Consider the following 15,914-nt stretch of genomic DNA (forward strand, 5'->3'; position numbering starts at 1 on the left):
AAAGTTCTTATAAAAGTACCAAATACATAAAGGGATATCACCTACTGCTCACCCTAGTCACTGCTACATGGGAAACATAAATCATATTATAGATTTGTAGATTGTCTTGAAAGAGATTTATAAGAAATTTCTCTTGATCCATGCTTTTTTTATTATCAGTCATTCTATATTTAGGTGCCTTGACATTTATTGACTTAGAAGCCAATATCAGCTCTTATAAGACCCTTTGGCAGCTAAGAGTAAAATGCTGGGTAATGCTTGTACTTGATCCCACATTTTTGTCCTGATGCCACCTGTTCCATCCTAAAACCCTTCCCTAAACCTGCAGACCTTACCCTTCCCTCTCCTAAACCCCACAGACCTGGATGATGCAAGCCACACAGATGAGAATGAACATCACCGTGAGTCAGGGCATTTTTCTGGAGCCGATGCCATGTCAGGAACAGAGTCAGAGTCCGAGGACGGCTCCCACAAGGGCGACGAGGAGCAGAGGGAAGACGAGGAGTATGACAGGGAGGATGAGATGACTCCAACTGAATCTGCTTACGTGCCTAATTTTGAAGGGGAAATGGGAGAGGTGAGCATGATGTGCCTCACTTTTCAACAGGAAGTCTTGAATGTGCATTTGTTTTATGTGTACATGTGTGTGTGTGTGTGTGTGTGTGTGTGTGTGTGTGTGTGTGTGTGTGTGTGTGTGTGTGTTTTTACTTGGTTGTTTTTCGGTGGTGGTGTAGCATGTATGCATTTTTTATACATGTATGTATTTGTACATGTCTGCCTATGTAATTTTGTATCTACATCTTCCTGTTTTATTTTTTCTTACATATAAACAAGATGCAGATGTGCATTGACTTAATCCCAAGCTTTCTGTCCAAATCAGATCTCATATAACGTGAAGTGCTTACAAATTTTTTGTAGGTGGGTAAGAGCAAGTTTGCTATGGCCATGGTAAAGCTTACTGTAGTGCATTTCTTTAAGGGCATATCAGCTTTTCAAGAATATCATTAAGAACAAAGTATTTTTCTCATGTTTGAAATACTTTGTCATGTCTACATGGTGTGCATAAGGTTGAGAAAAAAGTGTTCTATTTTTTTAACACTTTATCAGTTTTACAGTTAATATTTTTCACCTGAAACTTAAGTTTCAGAGTAGTTTTTAGGTAATAATTTTGTACAACTATACTACTACTATTTACAATGTATAAGTGAGATTTTTTTTGTGCTCTTAGAATATATATATTTTTTTTTCTGAATAGACTTTGAGTCTGTATTTACTTCTCAAGTTTCTCTGATTTTTAAATTGTTGAGTTGCATGCTGGTATCAGGCAAAAACCAAGGACCACACTGTTGAAGACAAATCTTTTATTGAGCAAATTTGCTTTAGCCATCCCCCCCCTCCCCCATGATTTAAAGTTGTAATAAGCTCATGAAGGAGACGTTGGGCCATATATGGAAATACTGTATGCTGACCTATCTCTTTACCATGCCAAACATAATGATAGGAGGAGACATTCTTTCACTTTAGTTCTGCTTTAGTTGTGTATTGTTGGGCAATATAGGTAGAATATGACCATAAATTTTGTACTGCAATTTTAAGAATAAAAAAAAAGTTTATTATTATTCTGGGTATGAAACTTCTATTTTAGAAATAAATAGTTTCATTCTGTTTAGATCTCATAAACTTTTGACATTAAAGAATCCTACTTACAGAAAGAAGCAAATTCTAAGGTTGAAGTTCATGTTCTTTCTTTCCATTATTCAAATTTGCCTTATTTGTCAATTCTAGAAGTTGCATGACATTGGATTGGTAAATCTGTCACCTATTCCTTCTTCCTCTCTATAAGGACTCCCAAATTCTTAGTTCTTTTTCTTTCTTATCTCCATTCTTTTCAGGCGTCCAAGTCATTTTCCTGGGATTCTCCTGTACTTAACATTTTCATCTCTATAGCCTCTCTGTCTGTTAGAAATAGAAGGGAATCCTCCCATTGTGTAGGTAGCTTGTTACACTGCCTTTTTTGCCTTATACTTACATAAGGAAAGTAGAATATGATCACAAATTAAATAACCATATTTGATATTGAAATAATATTGCTAACCCAAAGAATGGACATTTTAGATCAAGAAGGTACTCTCATTTTCTTAAAGTTGGGATGCTTAATCAATCAAACAGTTTGAAATATTTATATTCCTCTAGGGTCTTAAATGTTTTTCTTTAAAATGACCATTCAGGCAAGAAACTGTGGTGACATTTGAGGTTTTTTATGTAGCTATATTTTTGTGGTATTTAACTATATTTATGTGTTTCTAATCATTTTTTATTATTGATTATATTAAATTGAATGCTAAGCTATTTAACTGCCTGAAGTTGAATAATTGTAGTCATTGATACTGTTGATCAGAGTGCGTTTCTTGACCATTAGGTGGAAATTTTATTGATTACTGAAAAAAATATATTTCCTTTTTAGTTTTTATATTTTTATAAATCTTTATTTTATTTTTGTTTCATAATTTTCTGTTACTAGGCATGATGAAAAGTAAATCCATATATTGGTTAATGATACCTGCATGTAATAACTCAAATAACTAAGCTTAGGACAGTGGGATTGTAAGTACAATGTGCACTTTTATACCTGTGAGCAGGGAAATAAGAAATCTGGCTAAAGCAGATTTGTATATTCTCTGAAGCATCTTATTATAGCCAATGATACCAGCTTCCTGCTCATTAGTTTCATGTACCTGATTTGTCATAGAATACATACAACATAACTCTTCAAAGTCATGATTTTTTTTTCCCCATTTTACTGCAAAAATAATGCAAGTATTAGAGTAAGTACACAAAAATAGTAATGAGCTTAGTGAGAAAACACACTTGAAAATTCACATTACATTCTTTTAAGTCTACTTTATGTAGATGAAGTGAATTGATAGTGAGAATAAATATGTTTGTATTACACTATATGTATTAGGTTGACTCAGTCATTCACAAGTACTTCACAATATGTCATGGACATACTAACTCTGGAATATTAATTTCAGGCTGGAGAACAAGTAGAGGAGTTGGAGGAAGAAAACAAATCCCTCATTTGGTTCTTGCTGAAGCAAGTTCGGCCTGGGATGGATCTCTCCAAAGTGGTGCTGCCAACTTTCATCCTGGAGCCAAGATCCTTCTTAGATAAACTCTCAGACTATTACTATCATGCAGATCTCATTCCCAAGTTAGTATAGGTCAATTAGTGAGATGTGTGTTTTCTGATCAAGCTTTTTTATTTCCTGAGTTCCAGGTTGATTTTGAAAGAGCTGAGATTCACTTAATCAGATTTATCTTAAATGCCTTGTCTTCATCAGATCAACTTTCTTCATTCAGAAGTACTATTAAAAGTCATAAATTTTCTGTTAAACATCATTGGTACATTTTTTTAACAATTGCAATATATCTGAACAGAGCAGTACAAGAGGATGACCCCTTTACACGAATGAAAGAGGTTGTCAGATGGTACCTCTCAGGATTTTACAAGAAACCAAAGGGGCTCAAGAAGCCTTACAACCCTATTCTTGGAGAAACGTTCCGATGTTATTGGAGACACCCTAATGGTTCACGAACTTTCTATGTTGCTGAGCAGGTTGGAGCATTTTCTTTATATTTTTCTGTATTTCAGATATTCTCCTATTCATGTACTGTTCATATTCTTGGATTCTGTATTAAGTTTACATTTATATCAATGTTTATTTTTTTATGACTTATGTAAAAATGTATCAATTTGGTATTAATGTGTTACAGGTATCCCACCATCCTCCAGTATCAGCTGTCTATGTAACTAATAGACAAGAGGGATTCTCTGTCACTGCAACTGTTTTAGCCAAATCAAAATTCTATGGTAGGCTTGATGATTATTATTACTGTTTTATAGATATTGTATTTGAATACAATGTTCTCATAGCTTGATTAAATTGATACATGTTCATGTTGCCTTCAAGTATATATTTGCTTTCATTTTGAGATAAGTCACACAACAAATTGAATATTGGTTGGTATTTTTAGATGAAGAAAGACTGTAATGTAAATATTGAAAAGAATTTCAATCATTGATGTCAGGAGAGCATCTATACATGCCTTGTCCATTGTGAGTTTAGCTTAACAACTTTTCTTACACATAAATGGCTCGAGAAGTGCATGGTCATCAAGAAGTTACTAGGCCTCACCTGTTTACTTCATTCCTATAAGTTTTTGGAAAGTATTTTTTTATTACAATTATTTGTTATTGATAAGAAAAAATGATAAGAATGATGATGATGATGAAAATAATAATAATGATAGTGTAATGATACTGAAAATGATAATGACAGTGATGATTAGTATTAATAATAATAATAATAATAATAATAATAATATGATAAGTACAATAAAAAGATAATGGTAATGATCATGATAATGATAATAATAATAATGATAATAATAGTAACAACAACAACAACAACAACAACAATAATAATAATAATGATAATAATGAATATTATTCAAAAAATCATGGTACTAATAATAATGATAATGATGATCATGATGATAATAATAAAAAAAAAATAATGATGATGATAATAATAGTAATAATAATAATGATGTTAATAATAATAATAATGGTAATAATAATAATAATAATAGGGTAATGATAATGATAGTAATAATAATTGTAATGATAATAATAGTAGTAATTAATGATTATGATAATAATAATAATAATAATAATACTACTAATAATAATGATCATAATGATAACAATAAAAACAAGATTAGTAATAATGGTGATAGAAATAACAATGATAATAATGTGAATGGCAGTATTAATATTATTGCAAATGAAAGCCTTTTTCTTGAAAATTCAAGAAACAGGATAAACCTACTGTTTGACAGTGAGAAAACAAAACTACAGTGGACAATGCATGTACTCAGTGCAATGGGTTAATAATCTTACCTCAAACAGATACAAGCTTTGTAACTGCATATAAAACTTCATGTGTGTTCACACTAACTGCATCATAATATTGTTATAGGTAATTCCACATCTGCCATATTGGATGGTAATGTGCTTTTGACTCTCCTACCTCGTGGAGAGGATTACGTCATGAACATGCCATATGCGCACTGCAAAGGAATTCTTATGGGAACTCTAACCATGGAGCTAGGAGGAAAAGTCACCATAGAGTGTGAAAAGACTGGCTACAGAACAGAGTTAGAATTTAAATTACGGGTAAGATTTTGTCATATCATGAAAGATTTTTCTTCCCTGTCTAGGTCTTCTGTCTCTTACAGTTATGTAGAGGATTAAGTGTTTATATGTCCCAGAAAGAGACTTTTAGTTTTTCTATAATTTATTAGCAAGCTCTTCATATGAATTACATTCAGTCAGTTATAGGAGTGAAGATCTGAGCTCCTGCACTCCTTGTAACTTTAAAAGTAAATGGTAGTATAAGAGACATCATACAAAAATATTTTTTGCATTGTGCAAATCTACTGTAATGAGCAAGTGAAGATCATATAGATTGTCTCTGGGCCTCACATAACCTTTGTATGATTATCTTTGATAATTTTATTATAAGCAAGAATGTTATTGACTATTATGAAGAGGCAAACCAGGAAGGCTTAACATTATTAACATCAAAATAATGACTTTTTTCACTTTTTTTTACTTCCAGCCTTTCCTTAGTGGTTATGAAGCAAACAACATGGTGAGCGGCAAAATAAAGTTGGGCAAGGACACATTAGCAACTCTGGAAGGATACTGGGATGGCAAAATTTCCTTCACTGACAAACGTAAAGGGGTACGTAATAATGCTGACAGACTCATTGTTTGCTCAAAGTTCAGATATTACTTAGTAGTTTTGAAGGAGATTTATGTGTTTTACTAGACGTAAAATTTGTAATCCCTGTTCTTGATATGAGTGTTTATTTGAACCGAACCTTACCTTTGTTAGATATTCTGCATGTGTCTAGATAGTGTCTTTATGGTATACTATGTGGGTGCAAGATCATAGCTTTCATATAAGTAGAATTTCAGAGATGTATTTTGTGATGTCTGGATTATTATCCTTTCCCAGAACAACAGGTTTGATTGAGAAGTAAATAATATGAACGAAATCAACATTAGAGCATCAACTGTTTTTTCTTTCTTTCATAAGTTATGCATTTATTTATTATATTTGGTAACACTTGTTAGTCCTGTATTTAAAAAATCTTACATATCCATATTTACCCACATAAATACATGCAAATATCCATGCACACATATACATACCTTTATCCCCACGCATCCACACCAACCCACCCACCCATATACAGAAAGTAGTTGTAAATGCAGTAGTTTACTTCAGCATACATTATTATTTAGTATCAAGCAAAAGAAGATGGCTAATTTAGAATTCCGAAGGATTCTAAAATTTTTTTACAGTAAGTTGTTGACTGTTCCTTGAATTTTAATGCTGCAGGACAAAGGACAGACGCAAAGGAGTACGTACATGGTGGGATATCATTTGTTACACAATCAGCTTATTATTTACCTTTTAGCTATAATCTATAAATAGATGACTTGAACACATTTTATGACTGGTCATTCTGTCTGTCATGAATGACTTATATCATGACGCTGAGTAAATTTTGCCAGCCTTCATTGATTCGCCTTCTTTCATCTGGCTCGAACAGTTGACGCTCTACTGTATCTGTGGGATAAGTGGTACAGACCAAGCAATTGATGATCAGCAAGTTGACAAGTATATAAATGCTGTGAAACCTCATTAATTATAGTCTTTGTTTTGGTTGTCTACATGCTGCGATTTTGAAATCAAGGTTAGGAATATATAAAAGTTAAATAACTATGATATTGCTAATATTTGCATGTTGAAAGTATTTGCTGTACACAGCATTCTTGTGACCCTTATTAGATAAATTGTAGTATGTTCCTGTTTGTGTTCCCCCTTTTGTTTCCCATACTTCATAGTATTAAAAGTAAATATACATCAAAGATATATGCTGTTCATATCCACCTCCAGCCAATATGCTCTTTATCCATCACATATATTGCAAAGTTACCTTGTTTTGGGGAGTTGAAAATTGTTTGCTTGATAATTGATTTTGATGGGAGTGTGTCCATAGGGTTTCAGTGTAGAATATTAGTGAGGTTTCATGGCAATATAGTTTTTATAATTCCATTTTGAGACTCATGAAGTAGATTCACTTTAAAAAAGTAGTGCATTTAAGTCTGAGCAACATAATGAAATTTTTTTCTGATAGAACTTAGATAAAAAAAAAATGGCTAGTTACCCAGTGTATATTACATGGTACAAGCACCAGTAGACAGGCTTTTTTTATCTCATGTTTTGAGAATCAAGCATCTTCCTGAAATCTTTGTTTTATATTGTCACAGTGCTCAGTTAACAGTTGCAATTATTTTGTGCATTGTGTTGAAAGAGGGAGAAAGATCAACAAACACGCAGATGGACAGACCACAGAGACAGAGATGGACTGTCTGTGTATGGTTTTGTGTGTTAAAGAGTGTAAGGAAAAGTAGATAAGGTGTTCATGCATGTTGTTGCAAACAGCATTAAGCTTTGTGTTATTTGTGTGTGTTGTTGTGTTTTGTGTGCTTGTGGTTGAAATAGAGAAAGTAAAACAGCACTTGACAGAAAAGACAAGATGGACATTTGTGTTATTTTGTCGTTGTTTACAGAGTGTAAGGGGTATATAAGTGTTCAATTGCATGTGGGAATTGCACATGATGTAATTGATGTTGATTATAGGTGTGCTGTAGTGTGAGTTGATATGTTGTGTGTATGAATGCAAGAAAATAAGTAAAAGGTAGTGTAATGACTTTGCTGAAAATAAATTTAGGTAAAATAATTTTCTTGCTATTAGTAACATATGTCTTGCACATAGGGCTGCTGGGGGTTTATAACGTCGCAACCCCCTTGCTACTAGAATGTTTGCCACTATACGAAATATATTAGTTTTCAGTTGTCATTTTTTAAGTCTTACTTGCAAATTACTAAAGATAAGCTGAATATTTTAGTTTTATATCAGACTCCAGGAGAAAATATGTGAAAAAAAGCAGTGGGGAATTAACCTTTGCTGTAATTTTTTTGTTGAAAGGGTAAAATATGAAAGTGTAAAGACTGAAGTCAACTTTTGGTAAAAACTTGCTATGAAAAAAAACAAAACATGGCATTATAGAATACAGTTAGGCCCCGCAATGGTGCCATTTTGCGAAATTAATTAAAAGAAAAGAAATATGAAATCTAGATATCTCATCTGTGTCAGTCACCTTGTAAAGTGATCAATTAATAAAGAAATAAGTCATTGAGCTGAAAGTAGTGTTAGAAGGGAGATCTCAGTGGGAGTAGAAATACAAAGGACTGACAACTGAGGGTGGTTTTACTTTATTTCCCAGAGGAGTTACTAATATATAGAAATGAGGAAGGATAAGATTAAATGTGTTGAATATATTTTTTTCTCTTTTTTCTATATTTGTATATCTCTGTCACTCTCTCTTTTCTTCTTTCTCTCCTTCCTATCTTTGTTCTTGTTAACTCTATTTTTTCCTTCTTTATCTATAATTATGTCTTTAAATACCTTTGTTTTGCTCTCTTCTCTTTTTCTTTTCCTTTTATTTTGATCCAGCATTTAGCTGTACAAAATACAAATTTTCTTCAGTTCATTCATTCACCACTCACTCATGAAAGCTCTTGGATCTTCAACCAACAGGAAGAGGAAGTGTTATGGCATGCTACCCCGGAGGTGAAGATGCAGCGGCTCCAGCGATTTACGGTAGCCATGGACCAGCAGGGATCATTTGAGTCAGAAAAATTGTGGCAATTAGTTTCATTAGCCATCAAGAATGATGATCAGGTAGGAGAGTGGATATGTTGTGATGCAACCTTGTTCTTGTGTAATTAATAGGAAGTTACAGCATCAGTTGGCAGAATGCAAGAAAGCTGCAAAATAAGTAACACTATACCTCAGTATTTACATACACTGGAGTGACTTGTAGCACAAATTTTTTCTTTCCTTTCATCTCTTTTTCTCTTTCTGTGTCTGCTTTTCTCTGCTAATTGATTTTTATTTCAATTAGATATATGATGTACACAGTTGTCATTTCACTTTACAGGTTGCAGCTACAGAAGAGAAAACCATTTTGGAAGAAGCCCAGCGCAGTGAAGCAAGAGAAAGGAAAGCAAAATGTGAAGAGTGGGTTCCTAAGTATTTTACACAGGTAAGTCATTAGAATATGGAGAAGAAAAAAGTTGATAGTTAAAGGTAATTAGTAATATAACAGCTTTGCTCAGGTCTTCTAGTAGTAAAGTCTCCCAATTCTGGAAAATCTACAGGATACTCAGTTTCTCATTGTGCGTTTAAATCTTTCAACAGGAACCAGTGAGTGGAGTTTACGTTTACAAACACTCAGATCTTCGACCATGGGACCCAAGAACAGATCTCTTCCAGTATGAGTTCAATTATGTAATATCGACCAAGACGAGGCATAAAGCACCAATGATTAGGACAGCATCTATTGTCAGTGTGGATCCAAAGTGCGAGGTGGGTAATAAATTTCGCTTTTGAAACTGTGATGATTTTGAAAGTTTATGACATCTGGCAGTCAAGAAGTGGTATTTCAACAGTTTTCCTTAGGTTTGAAATATTGAGGGAACAAACTTATATGTCATATAATAGGGGCACTACAACATTAATACTATTATGAATAGTAATGTAGGTGCAGAAACATCTGCTTGTCATATATTGTTGTAATATAAAATTTCCGTAGGTTGTGCGCAAGGATGGAGTGCAGAGACTAAGAGGAGTGTTGGAACTAGCAGCAGCAGAGGAAACAAGTTCTGGTGATCATGATGACCTTCAGGATATGCCTGAGCGTCCTGCTAGCACAGCACCTCTGCCTGCTAAGAGACAGAGTCATTCATTATCACCCAGGTGTGTATTAAATTCATCCACTGCTGTATTGTGAATTCCAATTGCTTTGGTTATATTAAAATAGGTAATCCTTAAAAATTACAATATTTTTAGTGATCTAGCATAACCTTAGAAGATAAGAGAAATGAGATTTTCACAAATATATTATAGTGCATAATTGTACATTTGTTTTATTCCTGCAGCATCCTTGAAGCTCTCAATAAGATGTTGGTAACACAAGATAGTCTTGTAACCGAAATGAAGGGTTTACGCCAAGATGTTGATGGTCTGCATCGCCGCCTATCAGCCATGGACAGTCCCAAACATCGGGCTGCTTTGCGTGCTTCTACTTCTCAGGAATCCGCAAGTCCTCTATCCACTCAGTCTTGGGCCTCGATTCTCGTTGCTCTCATTTTTTACTCACTGATACAGTGGCTGGTGGAGAAGATACGCTCATAGCCACAGGTGCTGGGTAGACTGTTTACTCATCCAAATTGTTATAGTTTTATGTATGTGGAGTCTTTTATCATTAAAGTCTCCTGTATAGTATTAATTTCCCAAAGTTTTCATAAAAAGAAGTGGATTGAGGCAAAATTCTTTTTAGTGACAAATATAATGTATTTTAACATTTGTCAAAATATTTGACACTAGTATTTTCCCTCACAGGGAATGAGTTTTTTTACATGTAAAAAGGGAATAGAAAAAAGTAATTTTCTTGTACATTCAAACTCCAGACTGAATCCTTTTACTGTGATTAACATTCCATTCTCAGATGGTGTCTCTCTCTCTCTCTCTCTCTCTCTCTCTCTCTCTCTCTCTCTCTCTCTCTCTCTCTCTCTCTCTCTCTCTCTCTCTCTCTCTCTCTCTCTCTTTTCATGTACATGGCTGAAAAAGAGGGATTTATTGCTTTTTATGTTTTGTATTTTTCTTCTTTTTTCCATGCCACACAACACATTTCTTGTTGTTTGATCTGATAGAGGGGATCTTTTGTTAAATATTTTGCAGTTGCTGTATTGTTTTATGTAAATTATTTTTTGATTGTGCATTTTCATTCTCCTTTTTTTTATGCAGGGTTTATTGCAGAATATGACATACAGTAAAATATGCATTAGCATTTTATTATAATCTTAATGATTTGAACATGATGACCTTCATTAAACAGATCTAGATAAGCATAAGGGAATGTTTACCATAAAGAATTGGATTCATTTTGCTCCTATTATTCAGTTCATTTCTATGCCTGTTTATTCTGCCTTTAGTTCATGCTATGTCTGGGTGCATCACACAGAATCTCATATACTTATTATGCTGTTCACTATTACAGTCAGAGGAAGAAAAGTGCCACTGTGGGTAGCTCACCTGATCGTTTATACTGTACAAATGTTTGAAATGCAAGTAGTATTTATTTATTATTATCATTATTATTTTCATTTTCATGTTGGATACTAAAGCTCTTGTGTCTTTCCTCTTCTTTTTTTTTATAGTTTTTGTTTTTCTCTTTTCTCTTCTTGCCTAGTATTTTCTCTTCAACTGTTTCTCTCTTGCTCGTTATTATTAACATTAGTTTATAGAAAATCTTGTTATTTACTTATTTTCATGTTTTGGATTATTCATCATGTTAGATATCCTATTGTCACATGCATTGTATCATTCTGTCATCAAATGTGTTGTATTATAATGCTGTCTCTGTTTTTATCATAGATTGTGTATAATAGTTTATGATCTGGCTAATGGAGTCTCTTGAATACATGACCTGGAATGGATACTGTGCCTGTTATTCATTGGTTGAAGGTACATACAGTACAAGTTTCAGGCAAGTTGAGATCATGTCTTGAGCAATGCCATGGTCGAGTCTGCACTATAGAAGTCAAATGGGTACAAGGTTGACTCAGGTAGCATAAATTATTAGTAATGAATGTATGATATTTATCATTTCATTGACATAAAAATAGCATTATTTGGAGAAGTTCAGAGTATGATGATAGAATAATACAATATATGTGAAATTAGAACACATGATATGGTGGTAATCATGAAATATAACAGTTAGCAAATAACATGTACTGTATGTATATTCTCTCTCTCTCCATCCATCTCTTTCTCCCACCCTTAAGTTGTTCCTTTTTTAAGAATTAGTGTAAGATGTTATTTGAAAGTATTGCAGTGAGGTATGTTCCTCTTTGATGATTTGTGTCCTGTTCTCTTTTTTTTATAGATTTTCCTAAATTTGTATCTTTTACTGAAATATGCTCATTATTTTTTTTTTTTTTGTTTTTTTTAAATAATAATAATAATAATGGATGTAACAGATTGCGATGTTATGATAACACAAACAAGCACAGAAGCCGATGCATAGCAGTACATGCACATACACACACATGCACGTACACACACACACACACATGTAAACAAACACACACACACACACACACACACACACACACACACACACACACACACACACACACACACACACACACACACACACACACACACACACACACACACCAAGGTAAAGAGTGTACATGCAAAATGTTGTAACAAATTTTCACGGTATATCCTCAAGGGAAACTATGAGAAATTAGGAAATATTGTTCTGAGGATTTAGAGGAAAGGATTCAAAATAAGGAGGTTACCACATTACTTGCAGTGTATTTTAAACTTGAACATTGATTAAAATAGTCTTACCCCAGTAAAGATATTTTGCTCAACAAATTTATAGATTCAAAAATTTTGTGCTGTACAGAGTGTGAAGATTGTGGTAAGGCAGCCCTTAATTAGATGATCAGTGGAGTATGTGCAGAGTTTAGGAAATACATGATTTATAAGCAGTAAACATCATAGAATCAAATTACAGTCATCAAAGAGCTAAGTGTGCACATCTTATGCTTATTCAGTTAAAAGCTTGTCTGCTAAACTTGATATTTCAGGGAAAGAACATTTAGCTGAGGATGTTTCTGAATTATTTCATATTTTTGTACTCTTTGTAATTACAAAATTTATATGGCTTCTTTGTCATGTAGAAAGCAAAAGAAATTAGGAAGGTAAGATACTAGAGACACAGAGATTAAGAAAAAAATATGACATTCAGACATATGGCTAACACTGCTGATGTAAATATTTCGGGATAATCAATTTTGAAATAGAAGATTTAGATGCGTGTTTGATAAAGTTGGAAATTTTAAGAAATGACTGATTTACAAAATGTTATGGCTTCACACTTCTAAAGTTTGCTCAGTGTGAGAGTAAAATTTAACTAATCCTGCAGCTGGTTGTAGTCTATTACTCCAGATCCCAAACTGGTTCTGGGAGTCTCACAGCCTTCCTTTCCTCAAAATCTCCATGTCTCCACCTAGTAGGCCTGTGCTAAACTGGCCATTACTTGGTGTGCTCTAGCTGGTGTTATAGACTTCAAGAATAGAACTCTTAAGGTTCTTACACTGGTTGTGGCATTTCTGTTTTCATGGGTTTTTGGGGGCTTTTCACACAAACTTGTTGATTATTAAATTTTTTTAGAAATAGGACCATTTTAATGAAACCAACTATAAGTGAATTCAATTAAATTATTTGAAAATCAAGATAGCTGGAGTATCTGTGATTTGTAGAGTAGTAGAGCCTTTAAGAAGATGACAGTTACAAAGAAAACAAAGGTACTAGATTGATTGTCACCAAAAAAAATATTTGTTTACTCATGATGTTTTCTTAAGTACACCTTTGCTTACAGAAATCTGTTGTTATATGATTTACATTACATTTATATTGTACAAAAAAAATAATTTTGGAAATGTCAGGCAAATCATAAATACATGGACATTTTCCCATACTGGCAGCTTTGTTATATATAAAATGTGCAGTCTTTACATAAGCCAAAACAGTTGTTTAAGGCCAGTGCACAATATAGTCTTAGCATAGCATGAAGTTGCCATATTATATATATCATGAGTGTTGGACACACAATAAGAAATACTGGCATTTACCTTTAGATTGACAGATTTATGATATGTAACTAGATTTTACTCTAAAGATGAACTATTTGATGTCTGGCACTATGTCAGTAAAAGGCAAATTAGGATTCCTTTAATACAATTGTAAAGAGAGCCTTACATAGACTTTGTAGACCTAAAAGCACAGAGCTGGTAATAGAGCAGTAGGTCGTATTAGATGCACCCTGAAACACATTTTTAAAGTGGTCAAGAATTCTGAAAGTTTGTCATTCATAACAATGCTTTTAGCTAATCGTATTTTGAAATTAGAGTAAAGCATGTTGTTCATGACAAGTGATCATAATTGTTGATCTCAAATTTTCTACAGAGATAAGTACACGACTGATTATGTATTTTTCTTTTCTTTTCTTTTCTTTTCTTTTTGAAAGTTTGATGTACATGATTGTTGTATGATTGTTGTTCATTCAGTATTCTCTATTTTTCTCTTACTAATTATTGAATTAGAGTAGGTTATTAATAGAATCATTTTCATCATATGATTTTATTTTAGAAATTTACACAAGTAGATAAACAAGTAGTTTTTCTTAGATTTTTTCCAGTAGATGCTTCAGCAAATTCTTTATTTCATATATCACTGTATACCCACCAAAGTAGTTGGAAGGAGGAATCTTTGTTATACTCTAACAGTATTTGGAATGAATGTAGATCTTGGGCAGCAATGCAGTCTAAAAGCTTGCCTCAAAAACGTGCTATTTCCATTTAAATATTTAAGATATTTATATTGTACTAGATGAATATTTAATGGAAATTTGTTTCACACACATAAAGCATATTTATATACATGCTCATGTAAATATATTGTTATCATGTTGTTCAGAATAACATTGTGCTCAAGTGCATAAAGAAAGGGTTTAGCATTATTTGTGGACAGATGTTTAATGTGTTTGTATATTGTAAGGGAGGCACTTCTTACTTGCAATGTGAGAGCATGTAAACAGAACAACAGAATGATCACTGTAAAGTTATATTTACAATGCAAATTGTATTTTCTTCAAAGTTTATTTTCTTTATAGGAAAATGAATAAAATGTATACATTTAGAATGCAGGATTCTTGAAACAGATTCAGTGTGATATTGTTTTTTGGAAACACCCATTTTAGTCTGCCATCTGGAATCTTCTGTGTGATATGTTAGCATTGTATATTCCTGGTTTATTACAGTGATGTATTGTTAATAATGTGGTTAGCTCATTTTCTTGTATCATGGAAAGTAAAATATTCAATATGTTATTTTACTCAGACTTGTTTGAACTGTATGTTACTATAGGATATACATTATATCCTTTCTGATATGCAGAATGATTCATAACATTAGCTTCCCAGAACACCAGGGTATGTGAAATCAGTTTTAGAAGTGCAGTGCACATTCCAGAGATAGTGTTTGAGATTTGTTTGATGTGAGGCAACATTTAGTGTGTGTGTAGTGTATAGAATGTATACATATAATACACAGAAGTACAGTAACAATACTTTCAGTCAACGTGAGAAGGCAAAAAATATATATTTACATATCTGTATATCATATAATGTATTGAATGAAGCATTAATTGTATTAGACTATCATTGGGTGATGCTGTTTTATTTTATCTTGTAAAATGCGAATGACTGTATTGTAAAAGGATATATTGTTTTTGTTTATCATGATGTTCATGGAATGATTACATCATTGAGTATAGATCAATTTGATTCAACTGTCTTGAATATGTATTCACAATGCAAATTTTAATGACCTCAGCTTAAAAACTTGCAGCTATTAATGTAACTTCATAACTCATTAATCTTGGTATTTTTCTCAGTGATGCTGATCATATAAGCCTCTTATGGTTCTTTTGATATGGGAATTTGGAAACATATTTAAGATATACAAGTAGAGAAGACCAGTGTCACATTCCATTTATATATTTGTGCTAACATGTCAGTTATCATTTCTCAAGAAGTGCTTTAAATACACAATTGCAATAAGGTA

The 15,914-nt window shown here is 32.9% G+C and overlaps 1 protein-coding gene across 3 annotated transcripts in view; it reads left to right on the forward strand.

Moving 5' to 3' along the window:
- The window catches only part of LOC119581069 (oxysterol-binding protein-related protein 8-like), a 79,017-nt gene extending 63,103 nt beyond the window's left edge, over positions 1-15,914 (forward strand). For all 3 annotated transcript variants that reach the window (XM_037929382.1, XM_037929381.1, XM_037929383.1), the window contains 11 exons: positions 360-577; positions 3,036-3,214; positions 3,442-3,619; positions 3,778-3,874; positions 5,046-5,242; positions 5,688-5,813; positions 8,746-8,889; positions 9,149-9,253; positions 9,409-9,576; positions 9,803-9,966; positions 10,149-15,914. In XM_037929382.1, the coding sequence (XP_037785310.1) occupies positions 360-577; positions 3,036-3,214; positions 3,442-3,619; positions 3,778-3,874; positions 5,046-5,242; positions 5,688-5,813; positions 8,746-8,889; positions 9,149-9,253; positions 9,409-9,576; positions 9,803-9,966; positions 10,149-10,404 (1,832 nt within the window). In that variant the 3' untranslated portion in view covers positions 10,405-15,914. The remainder of the gene's footprint in view (positions 1-359; positions 578-3,035; positions 3,215-3,441; positions 3,620-3,777; positions 3,875-5,045; positions 5,243-5,687; positions 5,814-8,745; positions 8,890-9,148; positions 9,254-9,408; positions 9,577-9,802; positions 9,967-10,148) is intronic.

Source organism: Penaeus monodon, chromosome 14 (genome assembly GCF_015228065.2).
Source record: "Penaeus monodon isolate SGIC_2016 chromosome 14, NSTDA_Pmon_1, whole genome shotgun sequence".
In the NCBI taxonomy this organism is placed as follows: domain Eukaryota; kingdom Metazoa; phylum Arthropoda; class Malacostraca; order Decapoda; family Penaeidae; genus Penaeus; species Penaeus monodon.